The sequence below is a fragment of the Pinus tabuliformis genome, chromosome 3_1 (assembly GCF_031772625.1).
Source record: "Pinus tabuliformis cultivar Carrire ecotype Pingquan chromosome 3_1, CPIR1, whole genome shotgun sequence".
Taxonomy (NCBI): Eukaryota; Viridiplantae; Streptophyta; class Pinopsida; order Pinales; family Pinaceae; genus Pinus; species Pinus tabuliformis.
Genome location: NC_142301.1, coordinates 518,675,105 through 518,698,216, shown reverse-complemented (window position 1 = coordinate 518,698,216; position 23,112 = coordinate 518,675,105). Strand labels below are relative to the sequence as shown.

General features: G+C 39.3%; 1 protein-coding gene across 1 annotated transcript; it reads right to left on the bottom strand.

Annotated features, from left to right (window-relative positions):
• Positions 1–1,114: 1,114 nt before the first annotated feature.
• Positions 1,115–3,745, bottom strand: LOC149188094 (glutathione S-transferase L3-like). The gene is made up of 10 exons (XM_089411573.1): positions 3,637–3,745; positions 3,486–3,530; positions 3,319–3,384; positions 3,178–3,238; positions 2,996–3,079; positions 1,994–2,117; positions 1,817–1,929; positions 1,619–1,726; positions 1,406–1,483; positions 1,115–1,265 (listed from the first exon to the last, which is right to left on the bottom strand). Exons 2-10 carry the CDS (start codon positions 3,494–3,496, stop codon positions 1,248–1,250), a joined length of 663 nt encoding a protein of 220 aa, XP_089267699.1. The 5' UTR covers positions 3,497–3,530; positions 3,637–3,745; the 3' UTR covers positions 1,115–1,247.
• Positions 3,746–23,112: the final 19,367 nt, after the last annotated feature.

Here is a 23,112-nt window from a genome sequence, read left to right as displayed (position 1 = left end):
ATGCATAATCTTTCATATCAACCCTCTAAACCATTTTTCAATTCTAAACAACATGCACACTAAGCCAACAAACTCAAGCTACACAAATTGTTTATTTTACATGGATGTTTATACCCTAAATTTTGGAGGAAAGAGATTTGCTCACACACTATGATATAAAAATAATAATTCTACTATGACTTTATAATCCAATCATGTTAATTGAATTTAAATGGTGGTTTCTAATAGTTGGTATTCTCTATTTTTAGTATTTTGTTAGAGATGAATCAAATTAGTGGTTTTAGTTTAAGCTTATTATATATAATAAAGATCCATATAAATTAAAATATGCCAAAACATGGCATATGGCATACATATCTACAAAAGAAACCTATGCGTCTCTTTGCACTTTTTAGGGAAATTGCTAGTTATTATGAATTGATGCATATTACCTTTGCCAACCATTTAAACTATATGGCTGTGTTATTAATGCTAGTATTATTTCTTTTTATAATTGAATAAACATATAGTAAAAATGAAGTGAAGTCTAATTCTTCTAAATTTTGAAAAATACATAAAAATATAGTTTAACTCTTTTACACTAGCTTGAAGCTTGAAGAAAGATATAAATGAGATACAATCTCACTTTTCTGCACTAGCTTTAAAAAGATACAAATGAGATATATTTTAACTTTTCTGCACTAGCTTGAAAAAGAAAGATATAAATGAGATATATTTTAACTCTTCTGCATTTTGACTAAATGAAATATATTTTAACTCTTCTCCATTTTGACTGTTTTCAAATTTGAGAGAAAGGAATTAAAAAAATTTTAAAAAATAATTTTTATTATTTAAAATATATTTTTAAAATAAAAATTTATCAACTAATATCTATATTATTTTTTTTAATAAATATTTAATTATATATCATTTAATCAATTATTTTCGTCAAAATTAATAAAAGAACTTAGAACTTACCAAAATCCTAATCGTATCTCCCCATAGAGAAATATAATAAACACATTCTATTGGAAAAAATATATATATAATAAACACATTGATATATTTAAGATATTAATTTTATTAATAACTATTAACTCCATACATGCCAGTTTATGGACAGTGGTATGTATCATTGAAACTTTTGCAACTACAAAAATTATTACAAGTTCTTTTTAACAAATATAAACATAATTTCTCCTATCCAAGAGATTTTATTGTACTATATGTAGGCAGCCTTCGATCATCTCTACATCCCGCCATCACAGTTATTTTGCATAATTAGCCTGCATAACAACAAAGAAAAATGAGTTTAAGATCTTTTATATCATTTCACACCTGGACAATGCAATATAAGAAAAAATGTATAAAAGATGCATTGTGAATCAACTTTATTCACAAGTATGTAGCATTAGAATCAAGCTACCAGTATCCTTTTGTATGTTTCAACAATTAACTCGGGATCGGATACTGTTTTCGCGTATCCTTCAATCTTATGTAATTCCTGTATTCAAGGCAGGATACTATTAAGCATTTTTATCACATAAGCACAAAATCTATTACAAAAATCGAAAACCAATCATTTTTGCACCCCGCTGGAAATAGGGAGTAATGCAAATAAAAGAGAAGTTTAACTTGCCTGAATCCATTTCGATAGTTTCGGCCTACCGGCTGTGATATCATAATTCTTTAATGCAGGAAACACAACATGAAATCTTTCAACGAAAGGACCATATGCAATGTCAACCTGCAGTGATGGTATATATCTCTAAATTGTCAATTGGGATCATAATATAATATAAGGTCAAATGGCAAACAACATATAAAGATGGCGTACCACACTGAATTGACCCAAAAGGAAAGGCCCGTCAGAAAACTTTCCGAGAGCATTTTCCAAATAATCAAGAGCAGGCCCTGTCATGATGGGAAGTGCATTTATATTAACCCACACTCTTCATAATACGAGGTGCCTGACCATTGGGACACTTTGATTTAGCTAATGACCTAAATTAACAATATTCAGGTTGGGTAACACATACCGTGGGAAAAAGTTTAGGTCCTTCAAAATTGTTCTCGAGATACTCGAGTAAATCCAGACTCTCTCCTGTAACCTTGCCATTGTGCTCAAGAGAAGGAACCTGAAAAATTGAAAATAGTGAGTTATTTGCAAGTTCCGCTATATATCTTGCAGACATTTGGCCCTTTTGTAACATTTGACATTTGGCACTTCTATTTCTGCACGTTCCTTGCTTGAAAGATTAGTGATGATCACACAAAAACACACAAGAAATAGGTCTTCCTAGCTGACTAGGAATGTTAAAAGCAATCCCAAATCTGTGTTGGTCTTTCTTATTCCATGCCCAAATTGTAAAAGGCTAAACCGTGATGATCAAAAACTCATTGCAGCCTCTCAGGCAACAGTGAGAGGATGGCCCATAAACTTGGAGTAGCATTTGAACTCTAAGCTTCAAACCTATCAGGACACAGTGAGAAGTGTTTGGATCTTAAGCTTGGAGTTGCATCTGAACCCTAAGCAACAGTATGTTATCTCACAAATCACTTATTAGATTCAAGTTGCATCTGACAACATACTAATTTGTAGCCAGCACAATGCACATATATTAAAAGATTTGGGTTTGTGGCAAGATAGACCCCAAATTTGGCAAAGTAATAACCTTATCCAGCTCATGCAATAACCCTATGATCCCCACCCCAATTTACTTGGTCATAGATCAAATCTACTGAGCCAAACAGAATATTCTATCAATTAACAGAAGGTTGCTACACTGCTTGTTAATGTGCAAGCGTGTTCCCTGTTACCTGAGCTAAGGTAAAACGTTGACCAACCCATCTAATTTCTCTTTTGCATCTACTTGGATCGAGATAAGAAACTAATAACAAAGTTTTTACACTACAGGCCCTAATTACATAGCAATTAAACCATGACCCAAATAGCGGATCCAACTGCCCTTGAGTAACTAAAAGAAAAATAAAATTAGATAAAACAAGAGCCAACCTTGTTCGGAGAATAAACTTTCTCCTTGTACCATGCTGGTCTGTCTTGCAAATCAATCGTAACTAACTGAATCTCACTAAGACCCTGCATTTTATTTTCAATCGTTTCAGTCATGGCATAATGGTATCTTATATCAATAGAAGACCTACCCACAAAAAAGAGGGGATCAGCATGATAAAAACCTTGATGTTCCTGGCACTCCAAACTCGCTGGGCATATGGGCATGTCACAGTAATATACAATCTACAAACCCCAGATCAATTTCAGTATTTAACCGCTATACAAAGTATGTATACAGTAACGATAAAAATCTAGCTACCCACCTGGTCGTTCCATCAAACAATGGAGGAGGCTCCGATTTGGACGTGAGAGCGGGTGGAATTGCATAGCTGCAGTCGAGCAACACGATGCCACAGAAAATATTTTGGTAAGTCGGGTACAAGTTTGGATATAATAAATTAAATAAAAAACAAACAATGCAGTGACTTACAGTGCTGCCATCTTAACCTGGAGAATTACTTTTATATAAATATGTCTGCAAAACAAATGTCAAAAGCTTAGTGTCCCATTATCATGGAAGGATACAAACCCTTACATACTGTCAATAGCCAAATCAAATGGATGGATCTATGGAATGCTACCTGCAGTTGTAACTGCTATGCTGTTCTCACACACGGCGGTCAATAACAATGTTGGGTGAGATTGATTATAATTAATTTATAAGAACTAGAAGACAGACTTTATGAAGAAGGTTCATGAACTACGTCATGGATGACGTGGCGACGTGGCAAGTGCATCAGTGATGATGTTGCAGAGTAGACTTCATTTTCATAAGTATTTTCAGTTGACCACCCTGATCCACGTAAAATGCCGATCTGCACCTGTCATGGATGACGTGGCGACGTGGCAAGTGCATCAGCGATGATGTTGCAGAGTAGACTTCATTTTCATGAGTATTTTCAGTTGACCATCCTGATCCACGTAGCGCGATGATGTTGCAGAGCGCTTGTTGCCGTATTAATTTGACAAAAGGGTTTTGACCGGGTCACGTGTGGTGATTGGACAAAGGGGCTGTGACTGGCCCATTGATATATACAGATGAGATTTCAACGTTATAAAATAAGAATGGATGTCATGTTTATTAATCTAAGAATTAGAATATAATTTTTAGTCATAAAGAAATGCATTTGTGTGGACAAGTGTATTTAACAATTATTTTTAGAAAATTGGATGGATAGGTGGTTTATAGTATTGGGCAAACTTCCCTATAATAATGAGGGGTGTATTTAGAAAATTATGAGTTGAGTTTGTTTTAGGTTGCCATATCAACCACTTTGCATTAGTGAATTCTAGAGGGTGGGATGTGGGTTCATCACACGACGCATGACCCATTATTAAGGCCTCATTCTCTTGGGTGAAGGCCTAACCCCCTTGCCTAGCATCCTCCCCTAGCTTAAAATGTTGGTCAGACTTAGTCATCCATATCCACCTTTACTCATAGCCTAGTGCAACATAGCACATTCATAGCTTTACCCTACCGAGGGGGACTTTAATGTGATGTTGGGGGAGGGGTTAGGCCTTTAGACCTTACAACAAATATGGGTTAGAAGAGACCACATGAATAGACTCTCGTTCTCATCCTAGTTTATGTGACCCTCATAGATGTTTGAATTATGGGTAGACTTGTTATGGGCGAATGGAGGCCATTGGATTTGAAGGTTTTAAGGTGGTCGTTGATATGTTGATCATTTCTATGTTTTTCATTCACCATATTTATGTATGTATTGTTTATTGTGGGATTTTTTCTTCTATATTTAATTATATGATACAAGTAGTTGCTACACTTAGATAGAAAACCTTTTAACACTTGTAAATGTATCATTGTTAGTTTCCACCACTATGCAACAATGCTAGCACCTTGCTCATTATGTGTATCACACACTTATGTATAGTGGAACTTTATTTAGCCTTATAATCACGGTGTATATGCATGCAAGTTTATGGATATGTAGGAGTTTAGTGTTTTTTAGGTAGACATGTGACACAATTTATGTCATATTAAAATACAATTTGTGGCAATTTTTTTAATACACATTAAAATGCACTTTTTGTCATATTCACATGTGTCTTTATTATTTAGGAATTAAACTTTCATGTGTATTTATAGTTCTAGTTGGTTACAAGAGTGGCTTCCCTTTTGGATTATAGTGTCCTATTTTACACTTCCACCCCCTCATTTATATTTTTTGGTAATGTATTCTCATTTTGAGGTGGTATTGGAGTTAGCTAAAGTCCTAGGGACTTTTGGGATGGTTGCCTTAGGTTGGTGGAGTTTCTTTGCCTTGTTGTAAGTTGGTATCAATCAAATGATTTCCCTCTCCATCATATGATTTGTATTTTCCTTCAATGTATCTAAGTATTTGTTAGTTTGTTCTTAAGTGGCCTTTTCCATGTCAAATGGTACATCTAAACATAATATTCTTATAGTTGAATTCAATAATTTTCAATGATTTTTTAACACGGATTTTATGATCTCTAAAGTTGTTATTCTTTATTTTCTTTCCAAAACGACACTCACAACACATATATTCTTCTTATGCAAACTTAGAGGGACCAACATCAAAATTGTTCCAAAGGCTTAACCTATATTGCTAAAATAAAATCTTGAACCTAGTTTACTTACAAGTTTTATGTGGTATTAAGCCATCAACTAGAGTTTAGGATTATATCATCACTGTGTTTTTCCCCACTAATTGGTATGACGAAAAGGGATGAGGTTGAATGCAATTCTTGGACAAATTATCATAATAGACACCCCTCAAATCTAGCACCTAAGTTGAAGTAAGTAATGAATTTATCATAATGGAATCCCCTCTAACTTAGCACCTAATTCAAAGGAATTCCATCTTATAGAATGCAATCCCCAACGTCAAAGCATGTTTCTCAAAGCAACTTTTGGAAAATTAGAAAAGATACAACATTTATTGATTTAAAAATCTTCAAGTTATTATCGTCATTGAAGTTGATATGGAATAAACCCATGTCATTGAGATCAAAGTGTGACTCTTGTTGCATTACACTATGGACACTATTGTCGCCCATTTGATTATGACCAAGTTGATATAATGATTAAATTAAATTTCTCATTTTTCCATTAAAAACTCCCCAATGAGGTTGAGTTGGCATCCATGGAGGAGATCCAAGTAGATTATCCCTCATACCCTCGCGAATTCTGCCAGATATGGGAGACAAATGACAAGTTTTCTTTAGTATGCGTAGAGGGTCCTAAGGATGGAGGTTTGGCTAATGAATGAGGGTCCATTGACACTAAGGTGGCTTCATTTCCTCCATTAAAAGAGGTTCCTTTAGGCTTGAAAGGGACCATCTTAGGGGACATGAAGCGAAAGTCAGAGTAAATGGTTCGATTCGTGGTCTAGTGGGGGAAGGCATCTAGGTCACCCAAGGTTTTTCTAAACCCCCCGATGCTTTCTACTTGGAATAGGAGATTTAGGATTTCAAATAGGAACTTCAAACAAGTGGAAAATACCCCTGGTCATGGGTGGCATCAAATCCCTAGCAAGGTAGAGGCAAGTGGTGGAAAGGAAGGTTATGTGAAGGATGAGATTTGAGCACCAACTGTTTCAATATATACAACTTATTTAGGGGCATAGGGCTCTTTCCTGAGGAGTTTTTTTTCATGTGCCATATTGGGGGCATTGTTAGGAAGTGAAAAGGGTTTTCTCCTTAGCAACGAAAGCCTGGTGGAAGAAGCCCTGCGGAAAGAAGCCTAACAAGAAGTGAGTTCCCATAAGCAGGGTCGAGGAAGCCAGGGAGAGCATGGAGAGTCTTGGAAAAGCCTAAATTTGGCGGATTGCTTTCATCAGAACGCTAAAATCTATTGTTTCAAAGGAATATAATATTAGTTAAATTAAAAATTGATGTATATTTGTTGTTGGTGTTTTCGTTACGATTTATATTATTTTATTATTTATTTTTATGTAAATAAAGTAAAAGTTACGTAGAATTCGGTTAGATTTATTTTAATTTTAGATTTATCAAGTATCAAGAGGGATTAAATTTTTTTTCATTTTCAAAAAAAATTGCACTTCAAGAAATGTGATCCCTCTAAAGACTTGGTAGATCCACTTTAAGAAGTTTGATGCCTCTAGGCTTGGTAGATCCACAATTAAGATGGATCTAGGTTAGTTAATACATAATGAACAAAAAAACGTTGAACTTTATTTGTAATTGATTTAATCAATATATTGTCACATCACATATATACATTAAATTACAAGAAATAAATAAATAACTACATTTGTAAAAGAATAAAACGTGGATTGACCCGGGGTTTCCGAAACCCTCTACAGTTTACTGAACCGTGTCGGACCTCCGTTACCCGCATTGCACAGCTGTTGTTCACCTCTACCGCCGTTAGCACCTTCATCGTTTCGAGCTGGTTGACTATTAAGAAGGAAGGGTTACAGTGCCGCGCCTTCCGGTTGACACCCCGTGACGGTTTACTACCTGCCCAGCTCGGTCCGTTATCCTGAGATCTGTCATTTTCCCCGGTTTTCACTACTTTCCGAGGTGTCCGTCGTTCCAAGGCGCAGCTGGCGAAATGGAGGACCTAGAAGCTGTCGATTACTCCGAAGACCCGCTGGAGGGGGTATCCATCTGGCGCTCATCCTTCTCCACATCAGAAGGTATGTACAGTTCGGGCCTCTCTGAAATCTACTCTCCGTTTTCGCTTGGGGAACAGTCAAGGTCATATCCTGTGGTCCTTCCGGATGTACCACCTACTTGGCCTGCGCTCTCTACCCCCCCTCACTCTCCGGCTACCCTCGGTTTCGTTTCCGGCTGCTTGAACCCTAACCCTGGTTTAGATCCATCGGCATCTGGTTCCATTTCCCGGCCGTTATTAACCCCTTCACTGCCCACTGTCTCGGCCGGTTTCTCTGGGTCACTCGGTCTTTCGTCGGGAAGCTTCACCACCGTGCCCCCGCTCTCTGGTCCCCCCCTGTAACTGGCATCGGTGACCCCTCCTCATCGTACCAGATTCCTTCACCGCCGATTGTTACTGCCCCTCCCCTGGGCCGACCACATATCCTACCTCCCTCACAGGGCCCTAAAAAGAAGTACAGGTGTTTCAAATCAAAGGCGGACGACATCTTTCTCAGGCTTGAGGAGGATATTCAGTGGGGTGAGACAATGGAATTTGTTGATCGAGTACTGGTTGGACGCATCAGAGGTCGGAACTACTTGGCTGCACGCTTGAAGACTTGGGCAGCAGAAGTTTGGGGTCATCATTTGGTGGACATCCCCTTCGTGCAAACCTTCGTGAGGGGATGGTTTGCCTTGAGGTTCGCTCGTGCTGATCATACCAATTGGGTCTTGTCCTCTTACTGGCACTTTGAACATGCCCCGGTGCTCCTCAAGTGATGGACTCCCCTATTCGACCCCGAGACAGAGCAGATTGGCATCGGGCCCATTTGGATTCGACTCCCAGGACTACCTCTACAATACTGGTCAGAAGATATCTTCAGGAGGATGGGCAATGCAATTAGCACCTACATGGACTATGACAAATCCTACCAGCATACAGGCATGATGGCTTATGCTCGGATTCTTATCAATCTGGATACCAGGGGAGGACTACAAGAATTCATTACCATACAATGGAGAGACACGGCACGCAAACAAATTATTGACTACGAAGGCATCCCGTATCGCTGCCGTAGATGTCACAAAGTGGGACACCTTTACAGGGATTGTCCACTCCTTCGGAAAGCAAAGGGAAATGTACAGGATGGAGAGTCCGAGCATCCCCTGGAACACCCCCCCAGGCAGACTCCGGAGAAGAATCAAAAGGAACAAGCTCATGCACATGAAGATGGAGATCCCCGAAGCACTCCAGGTATAGCAGACGCGGCTATAGTATCCACTGCTCCTCATCCTACATCATCAGCTCCTGTACACTCAGCGACTGAAGAGGAGGGCAACGCGACGACGGGTATGTTAAATTCATCCCCCTCTCCTTTGCCTCCTGTTTCTTGCATATCTGTTGGCATTACATCTCATCACATTATAAACACATCTCCTATTTCTGCACCTTCGACATCGATGACTTATCATTATCCCCGGGACATACCCCCTCATCCCTCCCTCATTTGCTCCATCCCGCTCCCTTCTCCGGTGACTTCCCCTTGCCGGCCATCTCTGATATCATCTTCCCTCACATCCCTCTCCATTCCTTCCTCCCCGGTATCCCCCCGATATTCCCTTCGAACCCGATCGAAGGATAGAGGATTCGATACCGTTGGACTTGACTCTGAGGTCGCCCCTATAACTCACAAGAACTCTCGTGGCCGACCATCTCGCATCACCAAAGCTAGACATACTGCTGATGAAGAAGTTGCCCTCGGGCGACAGCAAACTATTTTCAGGGCCCTTAGAGCTAAGAACGGCCCCCTCTCTCACCCTTCATGAAGATTATATCCTATAATTGCCGTGGGTTTGCTAGTTTGGCCAAAAAACTAGCGCTCAAGGGATTACTAACCTCATCACAGCCGGATATTATTTTTCTTCAAGAATCCCTCTGCTTGGCCGAACCTCTTATCCATACTCTTAACTCCTGGCTTCCCAATTGGACCTTTCATGCACTGGATGCGTCCGGGAGATCCGGAGGTTTGGCCATTGGGATTAGTAACAGAGCAATGGAGATCCGGAACATTTGGGGAGGCAAAGGATTCATTGGTCTAGACATATTTGCTTATTCCGTTGAAATGGATATACGCATCATCAATGTCTATGGCCCTTGTGCTGACAGAGCCAATTATTGGAGAACCTTATTGGAATCGGAATTACTTCAGGCAGATAACATTATTCTTGGAGGCGATTTAAACTTCTCTCTGGGATTCTGTGAATCATGGGGGCACTTGGCGCAGGTAGACTCCTTATCAGAGATCTTATCCAATCTACTGGAGGAACACCAGTGGGTGGATATTCCATCGGCCAGAATACAGTATACCTGGTCTAACAACCGCAGTGGAGAACAAAGCTTGGCCAGAAGACTTGACAGATTCCTCATCAAAGAGACACTTCACAACAGACTCCCTCGAATTCGTCAATGGGTTGGAACTGGAGGCATATCGGACCATCATCCAATTTTTTTAGAAGCGGTGGACATTAATCATAAGATCAAGGGCCCCTTTAAATTTAACGCCTCTTGGTTAAAGGACCCTTCTTACACACAGTTGGTAACTAACTATTGGCAGAACAACCATATCAGGGAAAATGAGGAACACATAGAGGGCTTCGTTAGAAAATTATCTGAACTTAAGCAGATATCTAAAAACTGGGCACATCAGAAGCGTATCTGTGATGACAATACTCTGAAGGAGGCTGAAAGAGTCATTGCTGCTTTTGAGGACTCATCTATTGGGACCTTCCCCACCCCTGAGAGCAAAGAACAGTACTCCTCTCTTATTGCGAAGCGCTCACATATCCTGAAGGAAAGAGAAGAAAGTTGGAGACTAAGAAGCAGGGCAATTTGGCTCACAGAGGGGGATGACAACACAAAGTTTTATCATAAATTTGCCAATGGGCGCAAATCCATCAATACTATTTGGGAACTACGGGATGAGCGAGGACATCCTGTATCATCTCAGAAGAACCTGGCCAGGTTAGCTACAGAGCACTTCAGGGGTATTTACAAAGCTCCTGGAGATATAAATATCATGGAGATCATGAGGGTGGCTGAGCATTTTCCCAGGTATGTACTACAAGAAGACTCGGAAGATCTACTGAAGGAAGTGACTATGGAGGAATTGGAGGCAACCTTAAAATGGTTTAAAAAAGATAAAAGCCCAGGCCCAGATGGGTGGACCATTGAGTTTTACATTGCTTTCTTTGAAATCCTGGGGAACGACCTACTTAAGATTGTAGAGAACAGCAGAAGGAGGGGCAGAATATCCTCAGCCATCAAATCCACATTCATTGCTCTTATCCCTAAATCGAACGATCCTGTCTCCTTCGATGATTTCCGCCCCATTTCCCTCTGTAACTGCCTTTACAAGATCATTGCCAAGATTATAGCCAACCGTCTGAAGCCTATTCTTTCTCGGCACATATCTCCAGAGCAATTCGCCTTTCTTCATCACAGACAGATACATGAAGCTATTGCCACAGCACAAGAGCTCATGCACTCCATGCAGCTCAAAAAACAGAAAGGGATGATATTAAAAGTGGACCTATCCAAGGCTTTTGACAGAACAAACTGGCTCTATATAAGACTGCTGCTAACTCATCTTGGTTTTCCCTTCGAATACATCAAATGGACAATGAGCTGCATTACAGATGTGTCCTATAGTGTACTTCTCAATGGTGAAGCTACTTCTTTCTTCACTTCAGAAAGGGGACTCAGACAGAGATGTCCGCTCTCACCCCTTCTATTCTTGCTTATTATGGAAGGATTAAGTAGGATTATTACATCTGCTCAAGATAGGAATCTACTGACCGACATTAAAATTGCGGATAATTTTTATCTCACTCATCTATTATTTGTTGATGACATTCTAATATTCTTAAATGGCGGCATTGGGGATACCACTACTCTTCAGAACTTAATCCTTCTTTTCCCGCATGCTACATGTATGAGGATCAATGATAGCAAGTCCACAATCACCTCAGTCGGATGTACTCAACATGAATTCACTTTTGCAGTACAACGCTTCCCTTTCACCTCCCTGAACTTGACGGAAGGTATTAAGTACCTGGGTTTTAGATTAAAACCTCTCGGATACAGGATAGCAGACTGGACTTGGCTAATAGCGAAAGTGGAAAAAAGGCTACAGGTATGGTACCACAAATATCTCTCTCGAGCAGGCAGATTGGTTCTCATTAAAGCAGTTATTGAAGCCACTCCAGTCTATTGGATGACCTTGGCCTGGATACCAAAAGGTATATTGAGTCGCCTCCAAAGTATTTGCTGTAGATTTCTATGGAAAGGTCACCAACCGGGGAAGCTTTTTGCCTGGGTTAAATGGGACACCATTGCTAAACCCAAAAGATGGGGAGGATGGGGCATAAAGAGGCTTGATCTATTCTCCAGAGCATTAGCAGCCAAACTTGGGTGGCAGCTCCTCACCACTAATAGTCTCTGGACTCGAGTTGCACATGTAAAATACATCAAGCCACTGAATGTAATGGACTGGTTCCGTCTGCAGCATGGAACAAGCCATAACATATCCAATATCTGGAAAGCAGTCATAGGCTCATTACCACTGCTGCGAGAAGGAATAACTTGGCGTATAAGGGAAGGTAATGCAATTCGAATTGGATTGGACCCATGGGTCGGTTGTGGCAATGCTCATAGATTATCTGCAGAACTTATAAGATATCTACATGGTAGAGGGGTATCTCACATCAAGCACATTGGCGATAACGAAAATTCCACCTTTCTCCAACAGGCATGGACATCAGCACAAGCGTTGGAGATTCCTGTACAGTGGCATCACGAATGGCAGGAGTATACGGACGCCCTCACCCAGGCACACATCAGGCTCACAGAAGGACCGGACGAGATCATCTGGGCCTTTGCCAAGCATGGAATATACACCCCGAGACAGGGATATTTAAGGCTCATGGAATCATTCAAGCCTCCGGATATCCTCCCCACCTGGAGAACGCTCTGGAAGCTTAAGGCAGCACCACGCGCGCGCTTATTGATGTGGAACATTCTTTTTGACAAGATCCCTACCGGAACCAATCTTATGAAGAGATCATTTTATGGTCCCTTCCGATGCCACTTATGCCGCGGGGAAGAAGAAAGCACAGAACATCTTTTCTTAAATTGCAGTACTGCTTTAGAATTTTGGCAATCCCTCACCTCTCACTATCCAAGCTTAAAAAACTGGCAAGGTAATAATCTCATGGAAGCTTGGAACAATTGGTGCCAAAATCACACCGGAAAATCCATTAACATACCATTGTTGGTTTGCTGGGCTTTATGGATTGCGCGTAACCAGGCCATATTCAACTTAAGGACCCCCCATTGGCCTACCATTTTACACCACACGATTGCTGATTTCGACTTGCTACCTGAAGTGGTTTCCTCTGCCCCCCCCCCCCCGCTCCATCAGACCTGAGATCATAGACAAAACTAAGCCCTGGGCTTATTTTGACGGCTCGGCTCAGGAAGCTGGCTGTGGGGGTGGGGCCGTTCTATATCTCAACGAATTGCACTGCTACAAGATACAAATCAACTTAGGCAGAGGCACCAACAATTTTGCTGAACTGTGCATGGCAAAACATATCATTCATTTTGCAATTCAAAAACACTGCAGACACTTACAGCTATTTGGAGATTCTAAAATTGTTTGCAACTGGCTGAATGATGCATCTCATTGTTATGCATTTTCATTGAGGCATATATTAGATGAAGCTAAAAGACTGATTACTTCTTTTGAATCATTTGTCTGTCGACACATCTACAGGGAACTTAACACAGTCGCAGACCAGCTATCCAAAGAGGCAGCGCACAGACAAGGAAATGAATGGTTGATACAGGAGGAGATAGACGGAACTTTCTACCAGCATTACCACAGACCCTTTGATGATCTGATAGGAAATGGGCTATAAGGCCCTCATACAACAGTACTGTTTTTTGTTATTAAGCATGTATATATATCTACTGTTTAAACATGAGTATCAACTCTTCTTATGGTAGCATACAGTTTATATGACGCTCTCTGCGTAGAGCGGGACTTAATTTTTTGATCACTGCTAGTTACAGATTTTGTAGGCTCCCTGCGTGGAGACTTCTAGACTTTTTTCTTCAGATCTATAGACTGTGAACTCGATAGGCTCAGCAGCCTCCATATGAATATGCTTCGGCATCTACAAAATGTAATTTCTTAATATTAATAGAAATTACGACTTTTTCCCAAGGGAAAAAAAAGAAGAATTAAACGTGAAAAAAATATTCATCATAGAATTTGGTCTATCTAAAGGGACAAAATTTCTTAAAGCACATGATATGGAATTAAATAGTTAAAAATCCATACTTAGAGAAATTTGATCCCTCATTATTTGATAGATCCCAATTTAAGATAAATTTAATTTGATTTATTTTTTAAATATTATCTCATGTACATATCTATTTATTTTATTTTATTTTATTTATTTCCATAAACATATCTCATAACTTCAATTTATAAAATACAACAATAATAAAAAATATACACATTAATTATATTTTTTTTGTTGGTCAAAAAACTTTTATTAAATTATCATGAAAATACATTTTGCAGTTCATATCATCTTTACTCTCTCGGCTTCACTCTAACCGGATTTTTTAGCCAAGGGAGTAGTACAAAAATAAAGAAGATATTGTCATGTTTCATATAAACTCCATAGGCAAAAAGTCCATACAATCCAAAAAACTAACAACACCAAAAAACAACGGGATATGTCATTTATAGAGGATTTGGTGCATAAGTAGCACCTTGGCTTGCAGGTGGTCGTGACCCAAAATTTCTTGTCTGAGTGTTTTATCAAGTATATAACAAACACCATAGTGATTCAGTCTTCCACAGAACCTCCCACTAATCCACACAAGATTAGACAACACAATGCACTGACCTCAAACATAGTTCACATGCGATTCACCTAAAACTCTAAAGGATTTCACGCAAGGTTTAGAGGGGATGCTGCTTAGTCTCAAGAGTTGGAATCCTCTATCTAGGTGGTCTACCAATTGTCTTTTCATAGCAAGCACCACATGGATTTGATGTCCATTTTCTAGGTGATCTATCAACTACCCAACAATAACGATAGTAACCCATAATTTCATGTCCAAGGGGTTTTTATTAGCTATATAACAAACACCAAAGTGATTCATTCTTCCACTAAGCCTCCCACTAATCCACACAGGTTTAGGAAACACATTCTATTGGCCTCACACAAAGTTCATAGGATATTCACCTAAAATCACACTTAAGGCTTTAACTCATGCACATGGCTTTGTATACTAGCTCGAACGCGACTTTGTCTTCTACTGCCAATTCCCAACAACTCCCACATGCTCCAACAATTAGCTGGACACACTCAAAAGCAAGAAAACCTCCGTCTAGGAGAGGACTCAAATGATCTTCATCAACAAAAGAGAGCTTGCAAACTAGGAAGCTAACCAACAAGAGTCCACACCTCTTCAACTATGGTTTAGATTTATCTCCAAAGAAGTTATGTTTTTTTAACTCTTTTAATTAAATTGATTAAAAGATTCATCTTAACTCTAGGTCTACCAAGGGCCGAGAGGGATCAAATTTATTTTCACTTTAAAAGAGGTTTGCATCTTAAGAGTTTTGATCTCACTTGGGTTTAATAGATGCAGAGTTAAGATGGATTATAATTAATTGTAATTATAAATATAATTATTAATTTATGTTTATGTTTATTTTAGTTTTATGTATTTGACGAGCCAAAATGTTTTATTGATAATTTTAATTTTAAGTTTAACTTTATTTTGACCTAGTCAAAATGTTAAACATTACAACATTTCTACCATACTGGGCTAGAAAGCTTCTCGGGCACAATGAAAAAAAGGTTTAGTCTAACTTATAGGTGAAGTGGCCTTTTTCATGACATTTTTTCGGCGAAATGACTTGTTTCTCAGGCGCAATAAAAAAAAAGGCGTAGTCTAACCTATAGACGAAATGACCTTTTTTCATGACATTTTTTCGACGAAATTTTAACCAAAATTAAAAACTTGAGTTTAAGTTGTTTTCATCTGTAGAGTTCAAATGACCTTGGGGTTTTTCAAGCTATTGCATCCATTTATGCGTTCAAAAATGTGTTTTAAACAACAAAAAATCGCATTCTTGCTTGAAATTGTATAATCGGATTTCAGTGAAAATGACTATTTCATCTATAAGTTACACTACACCTAAAATATTATCATATGACCAAAATGTCATATGAAGTGAGTTACAATTTTTTAGGAATGTGGTATCAATAAGCCATAATATTGGCCCATGGTATTGTAAGAAATCATACTATTATACAGATTAAGAATCTCTATGGTAAAGTAGCTTGAGTTGTAGGTATGATGATTTTCCATCCTGTCCATCAGGATTGAAGTCCCCGAAGACATGGCACGTCATAGTAAGGTTGGAGGGATAGGCATCACATTGGATTCTGGGATCCTGACTCTAGTTCCAGTGGTATTCAGATGTCTCGGTCCAAGGCTCAGCTATGAGTTTATGATATATGTGACTTGTGGGTTGTTGCATATATCTGGGGAGGTTGCTAGTTCCCTATCAAAATTTTATCTTTGAAAGTAGGGGTAAATCTCCATAATTAAGACTTTTGTTCCATGTTTAAATGGATATATTTTTAATATATATTAATTATTTTTATAATTAATAATAATTTAAAATAAAGTTATTATTTAGTTTTTGTAATTTTTTAAATACAATGAATTAATTATTTTGATATTTATTATGGATTGATAAGTAAGTGTTTTGATGTTTAGGCTGATAGGCCTTTATTTTGAATCTGTCCACCTCTCGTTTTCGTCTACACTTCTTGTTTCAGTCTGACATCTAGGTGTAGATTTTTAGGCCCACCTTTTTTCTTTCCACTTGACATCTGTGCGCACCATTTTTATGCCAGAGTTCCACGAGGGTCCGACGGATCAGAGTGTGCATAGAAGACGAACCTATTAAGCATTTATGCTTCTTGTTAACGTTGTGTTGAATATCGAAGAATTATCATATAAATCCTCTCAGGCTCAATCACCTTGTTGCCACATCCTCCACCTCCCTTTATGTTCAGTAGGAGTGGAGCAATGAGAGTCTATTCCGGTGAATTATGCGAGGAAGACGTGTTGTCACGAAAATTTATGTGTCCACCGCTAGGCTCTAAAATCCAAGATGTCTCACTTAAAACCAGTGGCGCCGAGATCATGCAATGCTAGAGCCCAAGTTACATACGACGAGAATTATTTGATCATCAATGGGCAACGACATGCTGGAAACGAGGTCTCGGGGTTGTCTGTCTGTTGCACTGGCTGATCACAGGGGCTCGTTGGGTCCGTTGAGCCTTCATAGAAACCCTGCCAGCATGGCCACGACAAGGATGATTCTGGTTGGGCTCTCTGTTAAAAGTATTTCGGCTCTGCATGGATGTATCACCGGTCCGCGCCGGTGAACGTGCTCCTGTGGTCGAAAAGTAACTAGAGTTCATAATCCTAGCTTACGGTGAACCTTGGATTGGAAGAAGTTGAGGACAATCATGAGATTTGTCGTGGCTAAATTTTTTCAGGAATGAAAGCAATTTCACTGGGGGTTATCATTGCACGTGACAGGTTTTTTAATTTTTTTTTTTTTAGGTATATTTGGCTCTTTATGAGCAATTTTATCTCTTAAAGCACAATGCAATATGCTTCATCAATTGGTTCCTAATTGAAACAACGACTTCCAATTTTGTAGCCCTGAGTAGTGAAATGTTAATGGGATCAACCTGATGCCTGGTGAACAACATGATTAGTGGTTTCATGTGCCATGACTGGGGTTGTAGCATCTGTTGGATGAAGGGATCTGTATATGTGTTTTTTGTGCAAATTTTCCATGGATTTGCCTGAGAGCAAGGGGAATTTCTGAAAGAAATTAGTACAATAGAAGAATAGTTTTTACATCTTGTTAAATGGACTTTTCCAGCACAACCACACATTGATTTTGTGGGATTTTGTTGTCTTGTACGAGAAATATCCAATATGTTATATCTTGCAAATCTTGGTGATTCAAGAGTTGTTTTGGATATTTTGTGCCCAACAAAGAAATCAGTTAAAGCAGAGAGATTTTCTATTGAACATAACGTAGTTGTGGAGGAGGTCCAGAAGGAATTAAAAGCGCTTCACCCAGATGATGAACACAATTTGTGCCCAGCAAAGAAATCAGTTAAAGTAGAGAGATTCTCTGTTGAACATAACGTAGCTGTGGAGGAGGTCCAAAAGGAATTAAAAACGCTTCACCCAGATGATGCACATATCGTTGTTTTAAAGACAAGGTGTATGGAGTGTCAAGGGAATTATACAGATATCAAGGTCAATAGTATATATATATATATATATATGAAAAAGTCAGAGTTCAACATGGACCCTTTGTTTCCTCAATTTTTATGTCTAGTCCTAATCTAGAGGTTAGTATTGACATCATAACCATCAATACATGTGCAACATCTCAAACCACAAGACCAGTTCCTACTATTTGCTTCAGATGGCTTGTGGGAAAATAACCAGTTTGAAGATGGAGATATTATCTGCTTTCATAGGGCTCTCACAATAGATGAGGAGGTTTTCATTTTGTCTACCGAACCTCTTGTTGAACAACCAACTTATGTCCTCAGATCGCACTCAAACTTCGAGGTGGGTTGATGCTACAAGGAGGCAAATAACTGAATATTTGATCATGATAAAGACAAATAAATTACAATAGGCGTAAACACCTTGGAAAGAACAGAATTAAGTATTACATCCCCAACTATAGTCTTTGAGGACACATATTTCATCTTAGGATAAAGGATCTTTTTATAACATTGTTACTGGGGTTTATATAGCATGAAAAATAAGGTCCAATAAAGTTACCAATGTTATGGAAAGAAAAATTGCAATTTATATTACATCGTCGCTCATATTCAATAAACTTTCAACCCCCATTGGATTGGTATAGAAGTTAATATTTTTTTTTTGCTAAAGCAAGAGTCGTGCCTTCTATATAATTAAATCAAACATAATTTACAATATATACACAATTCCATCAAACTGTGTGGTCTAAGGCCAACAAGGAGAATGCTCGATAGAATCCAAGCCTTGAAACCCCAAAAAAAACTCTTCCAACCCTTATTAGTACAAACAAAAATTAGCAACGGGAAACACAAGGCATGTGAACCCTCCCCCAACAAAACCGCGCCAGCGAAAACCAAACCTGCCTCTTAATCTCTGTCGTTCATTCATCTTATCTAATCTGGCGTCGGAGATATATATCGCATCATGAAGAAGCAAGATGGTTAACCCCACCAAACCACTCACTCAATCCAGATCGTTGATCGGCCTTGTAAAAATGGACGACGGAGTTGAATATCGCACGACTGAAGTGATCGACCTTTAGTGTGCGATGAGGGTGGTTTTCAGACCTGGCCCTCGTCCACATGTCAAGAGTTGTATGGCATCGCTGCCAAATTTTCAAAACCACCTTCGGCTTGAAAGCGGTGCAATCGCTCTGAAACCACTTAGGAAGGAATTTTGATTCCCGCCACTGAAAAATTGGGAAATGATGCTGCCAAAACGGATATCGTCGATTATTGCTTTCAACCTCTCTCCTGATTGGGAAAACCTTGTGCCTGCCTCCGGGGATTTTCAGGGAGCTGATCACCATGGCTGCTGAGGCCGCCCCTAGCCAGTCTTCCACCATAGGCCTGACTAACCAAAAATGTGATTCTTGTAGAAAACTGCTCATTGAGAATTGGCTTCCTTAGTTTTTTTTCTTATGCACTTCTTTGTCCTCTTCCGCCTGATGATGGAAAAGTTCTCTTAGATTGCTCTGTGGCATTGGGAGCCAATCCTTCGAAATTTTGTTATCCTTACAGCAGACACCTTGGCTGGCAAGAATATCCGCCAACTTGTTGGCCTTTCTATGCACATGGATGAATCTAAGAGTACGTAGTCCCTGAATATGTCCCTGAATTTTATGGAGAACCCAAATTAACCTCCAATGTCTTGTAACTTTTTTCGGCCCTGTTCCATGACTAATTCTCTTGGCCGTGTTGATGACTAACTTTGAATTAGCTTCTATTATCACATTTTGACAATTGTTCTGTTTCAGAATTTCTAAGCTTTGCTCCAATGCCATTAATTCCGCCATGTTGTTGGTGGCTTTTCCTAGATGACCATGGAAGAGGGAGATAATGCTTCCGATATCGTTCCAAAGAACTCCTCCAAAGCCTGCCATTCCGAGGTTACCTTTTGAAGCTCCATCGATGTTATACTTTAAAAAACCTTCTGGGGGAGGATTCCATAATTCTTTAACCTTTTCCCTCATGATTGTTTTCCTATCTAGCCCTTGTGGAATGAGCCCCTGCATGCCTAACTGCCTGAGCATTGTTAACTCTGCTTCTGAGGGATGATTTTTGGGGAGATCGTTTACTATAGTGTTGACTGTCTCCTTAAGCTGTTTTAAGATCTACTCCAACAGGCGAAGATAGGAATTCTTCTTTTCTTTGAAGATTCTTTTGTTTCTTTCTTTCCACACATTCCAAATAATGAAGCTTGGCAAAAGAGCCCAGGCAGAGTTAAGAGCTTCATAATCTGAAAAATTATTCCTCCAATTGTTGAGTGTGTTAGTGATACTTTCTTTGTGTCTATCAGACTAATTGAAGATGGTGGCAAAAAAATCCCATAACCTGGAGGTGAAAATGCAGCTATTGAGAAGATGTTCAATTGTCTCCTCTTGGGCTTCACAGAGCTGACATCTGGAGGGTCCCAGCATACCCCTCTTTCTAATATTATCCCAGGTTAAGATTTTCCTTTGAAGAACCAACCACATAAAGAGTTTGATCTTCATCCAGCCCTTGTGCCTCCATAGCTTCTGCCAAGTACTATCTGGAGCTTGGGATTCCAGCCCAAGGAGAATACCTTTTGCTTCCTTAATATTAAAGTTGCCCTCTTTGTTGTTACCCCATCTTAGTTGATCCTTCCCTTTAGTAACTAAAATCATCCTCTGATCCAACATCCTCTTCTGCTCTAGTGTTGAGGGTTTTGTCCTCTCTGCCATCTAGTTTCCTCCAGGTTCTCCATTTCCCTGTATTGTGAGAATGCTCCCAAAAGTATTTTACCTTTACTAATCCTTGGTTTTCTGTCTCATGTTTGAGGCCCAAAAATTCCTCTCTCAATAGTGTTGGTTCTTGTTGCCATTTGTCCTCCCAGAATAGTCCCAGATCTCCCTCTCTGATTTCCCAGAAACTGTTTTTTTGAACAACCCCTCTATTCTCCTAGGCCTTGTTCCATATGGGAGAGCCCTTCATGTTTCCAGACATTCTTATGATATCAGAAGAAGGCCAAGTTCTGGCATATTTTTCCTTCCATATGCTTGCCCATTGAGCCTTAGGGTCCTTAACCCACCGCCACCAAAGTTTGGCCCCTAGAACCTTACTTAGAATCTCTGGATCATCCAATCCTAGGCCTCCTTGGTTCTTGGGTTTACAGATCTTTTCCCATGAGACTAAAGCCCATTTTTTCCTTTTTTTCTCTTTGCCCCACAGAAAATATCTTTGGATATTTCTAAATTGTTGTAAGACTCCTTTTGGAGCTGGGAGAGCTGAAAGCATGAAGACTGGGATAGCTTGGAGCACTACCTTTGTATGAACCAGTCTACCAACCAGATTTAAAGACCTGATTGCCCATTTCTTGACCTTATCTTGCATCTTAATGATTAACAGTTCCCAAATGTACTTGAGAAAAGGTTTAGCCGTTAGAGGAACTCCCAAATACTTAGAGGGGAGGGAGTCTCTTTGAAAGCCAAGAATGCTGGAGACATTTCTCTGAATGGCTATATGGATGTTAAAGAAAAATATTTTTGATTTGGAAATATTAACTTCCATACCTGATGCCAAAGATAAGTCATTCAAAATTTGTTTGTAAGCTAGTGCTTCCTTGACTATGGGAATTCCCTGTAACATGGTATCATCCACAAACTGTTGATGAGTCAGAACTTGACCATTCTTCGAAAGTTGGAGTCCTTGAATTTTGCCCGTTACTCTAGCATGCTTAATGGACTGCCCCAGCCCTTCCATCATGAGGATGAAGAGAAAAGGAGAGAGCGGATCTCCTTGTCTAAGTCCTCTAGAAGGAAGAAAAATTTCTAAGGGAGAGCCATTAACTAAAATTGAAATGTTGGAGGAAGTCACGAGGGCCATGACCCATCTGACCCAATTATAATCAAAACCAAACGTTGTAAGAACTTTCTTGATATATGTCTAGTTCACTTTATCATATGCTTTGGCTATGTCCAATTGCATGATCATACCCGCTTTCCTTTTACTGGTTAATGAGTGGACCACCTCGTGAGCTTGAATGATGTTATCTAGAATTTGTCTGCCTTCCACATAACCCGATTGTTCCCTCGAAACAAGCATAGGCAGCAAAGGTTTGAGTCTATTGGCCACAACCTTGGAAATTATCTTGTAAACTACATTGCATAAAGCGATGGGCCTATACCTCTCTGGCGTTTGAGCATTATCCTGTTTTGGAATTAGGGAGATAAAGGAGGTATTGAGAGCTTTCAAAATAGTTCTGTTCAGCCTGGAATCTTCCACTACCCTTAAAATATCCTCTTTGACAATATTCCAACAAGCTTTGAAGAAATCCACATTGAATCCATCCAGACCTGGAGCCTTGCCATTTTGCATTTCCTTGAGGACCTCACTGACTTCCTTTTCAGTTACAAGTTTGTTGAGATTACAGTTATCCTCTCTGGATACCAACTTAGGGATATGTTTAGTGAGGTCCTTGATGAAAGGTTCCCTTACTGAAGTGTTTTCCTGAGCAATACCTCAGAAGTGCTTAACTAACACTGCTTCTATCTCCTCATGGGATTGATGTATCCGCCCATCCTCGTCCTTGATCAAAGAGATCCTGTTGTGAAACCTATTTGCTATGGTTGATCTATGAAAAAATTTAGTGTTACGCTCTCCTTCTTTTAGCCATTGAACTCTTGATTTTTGTTTCCAAAAAATTTCCTCTTGATTACACAACTTTTCCCATTCTTGGTGATGTTTCTCTATTTGATCATTTTTGTTCTTATCAAAGCTTTCCTTGATCAAAGCCTAGTTAAGCTCTAGAATTTTATTTTCCATAGCTTTCTTCCCTACAAAAATATTGCCAAATTCATTCTTGTTCTAGGCTCTCAACTTCAGCTTTATGTCCTTTAATCTTTTGTGTAGCAGGAACATTGTTGATCCCTGAGTCTGCAAATCCTCCGCCCACCATTTTTCAATGTTGCTGATGAATTGTGGGTGAGAAAACCAAATATTTTCAAATCTAAACAATTTATTTGGTACCT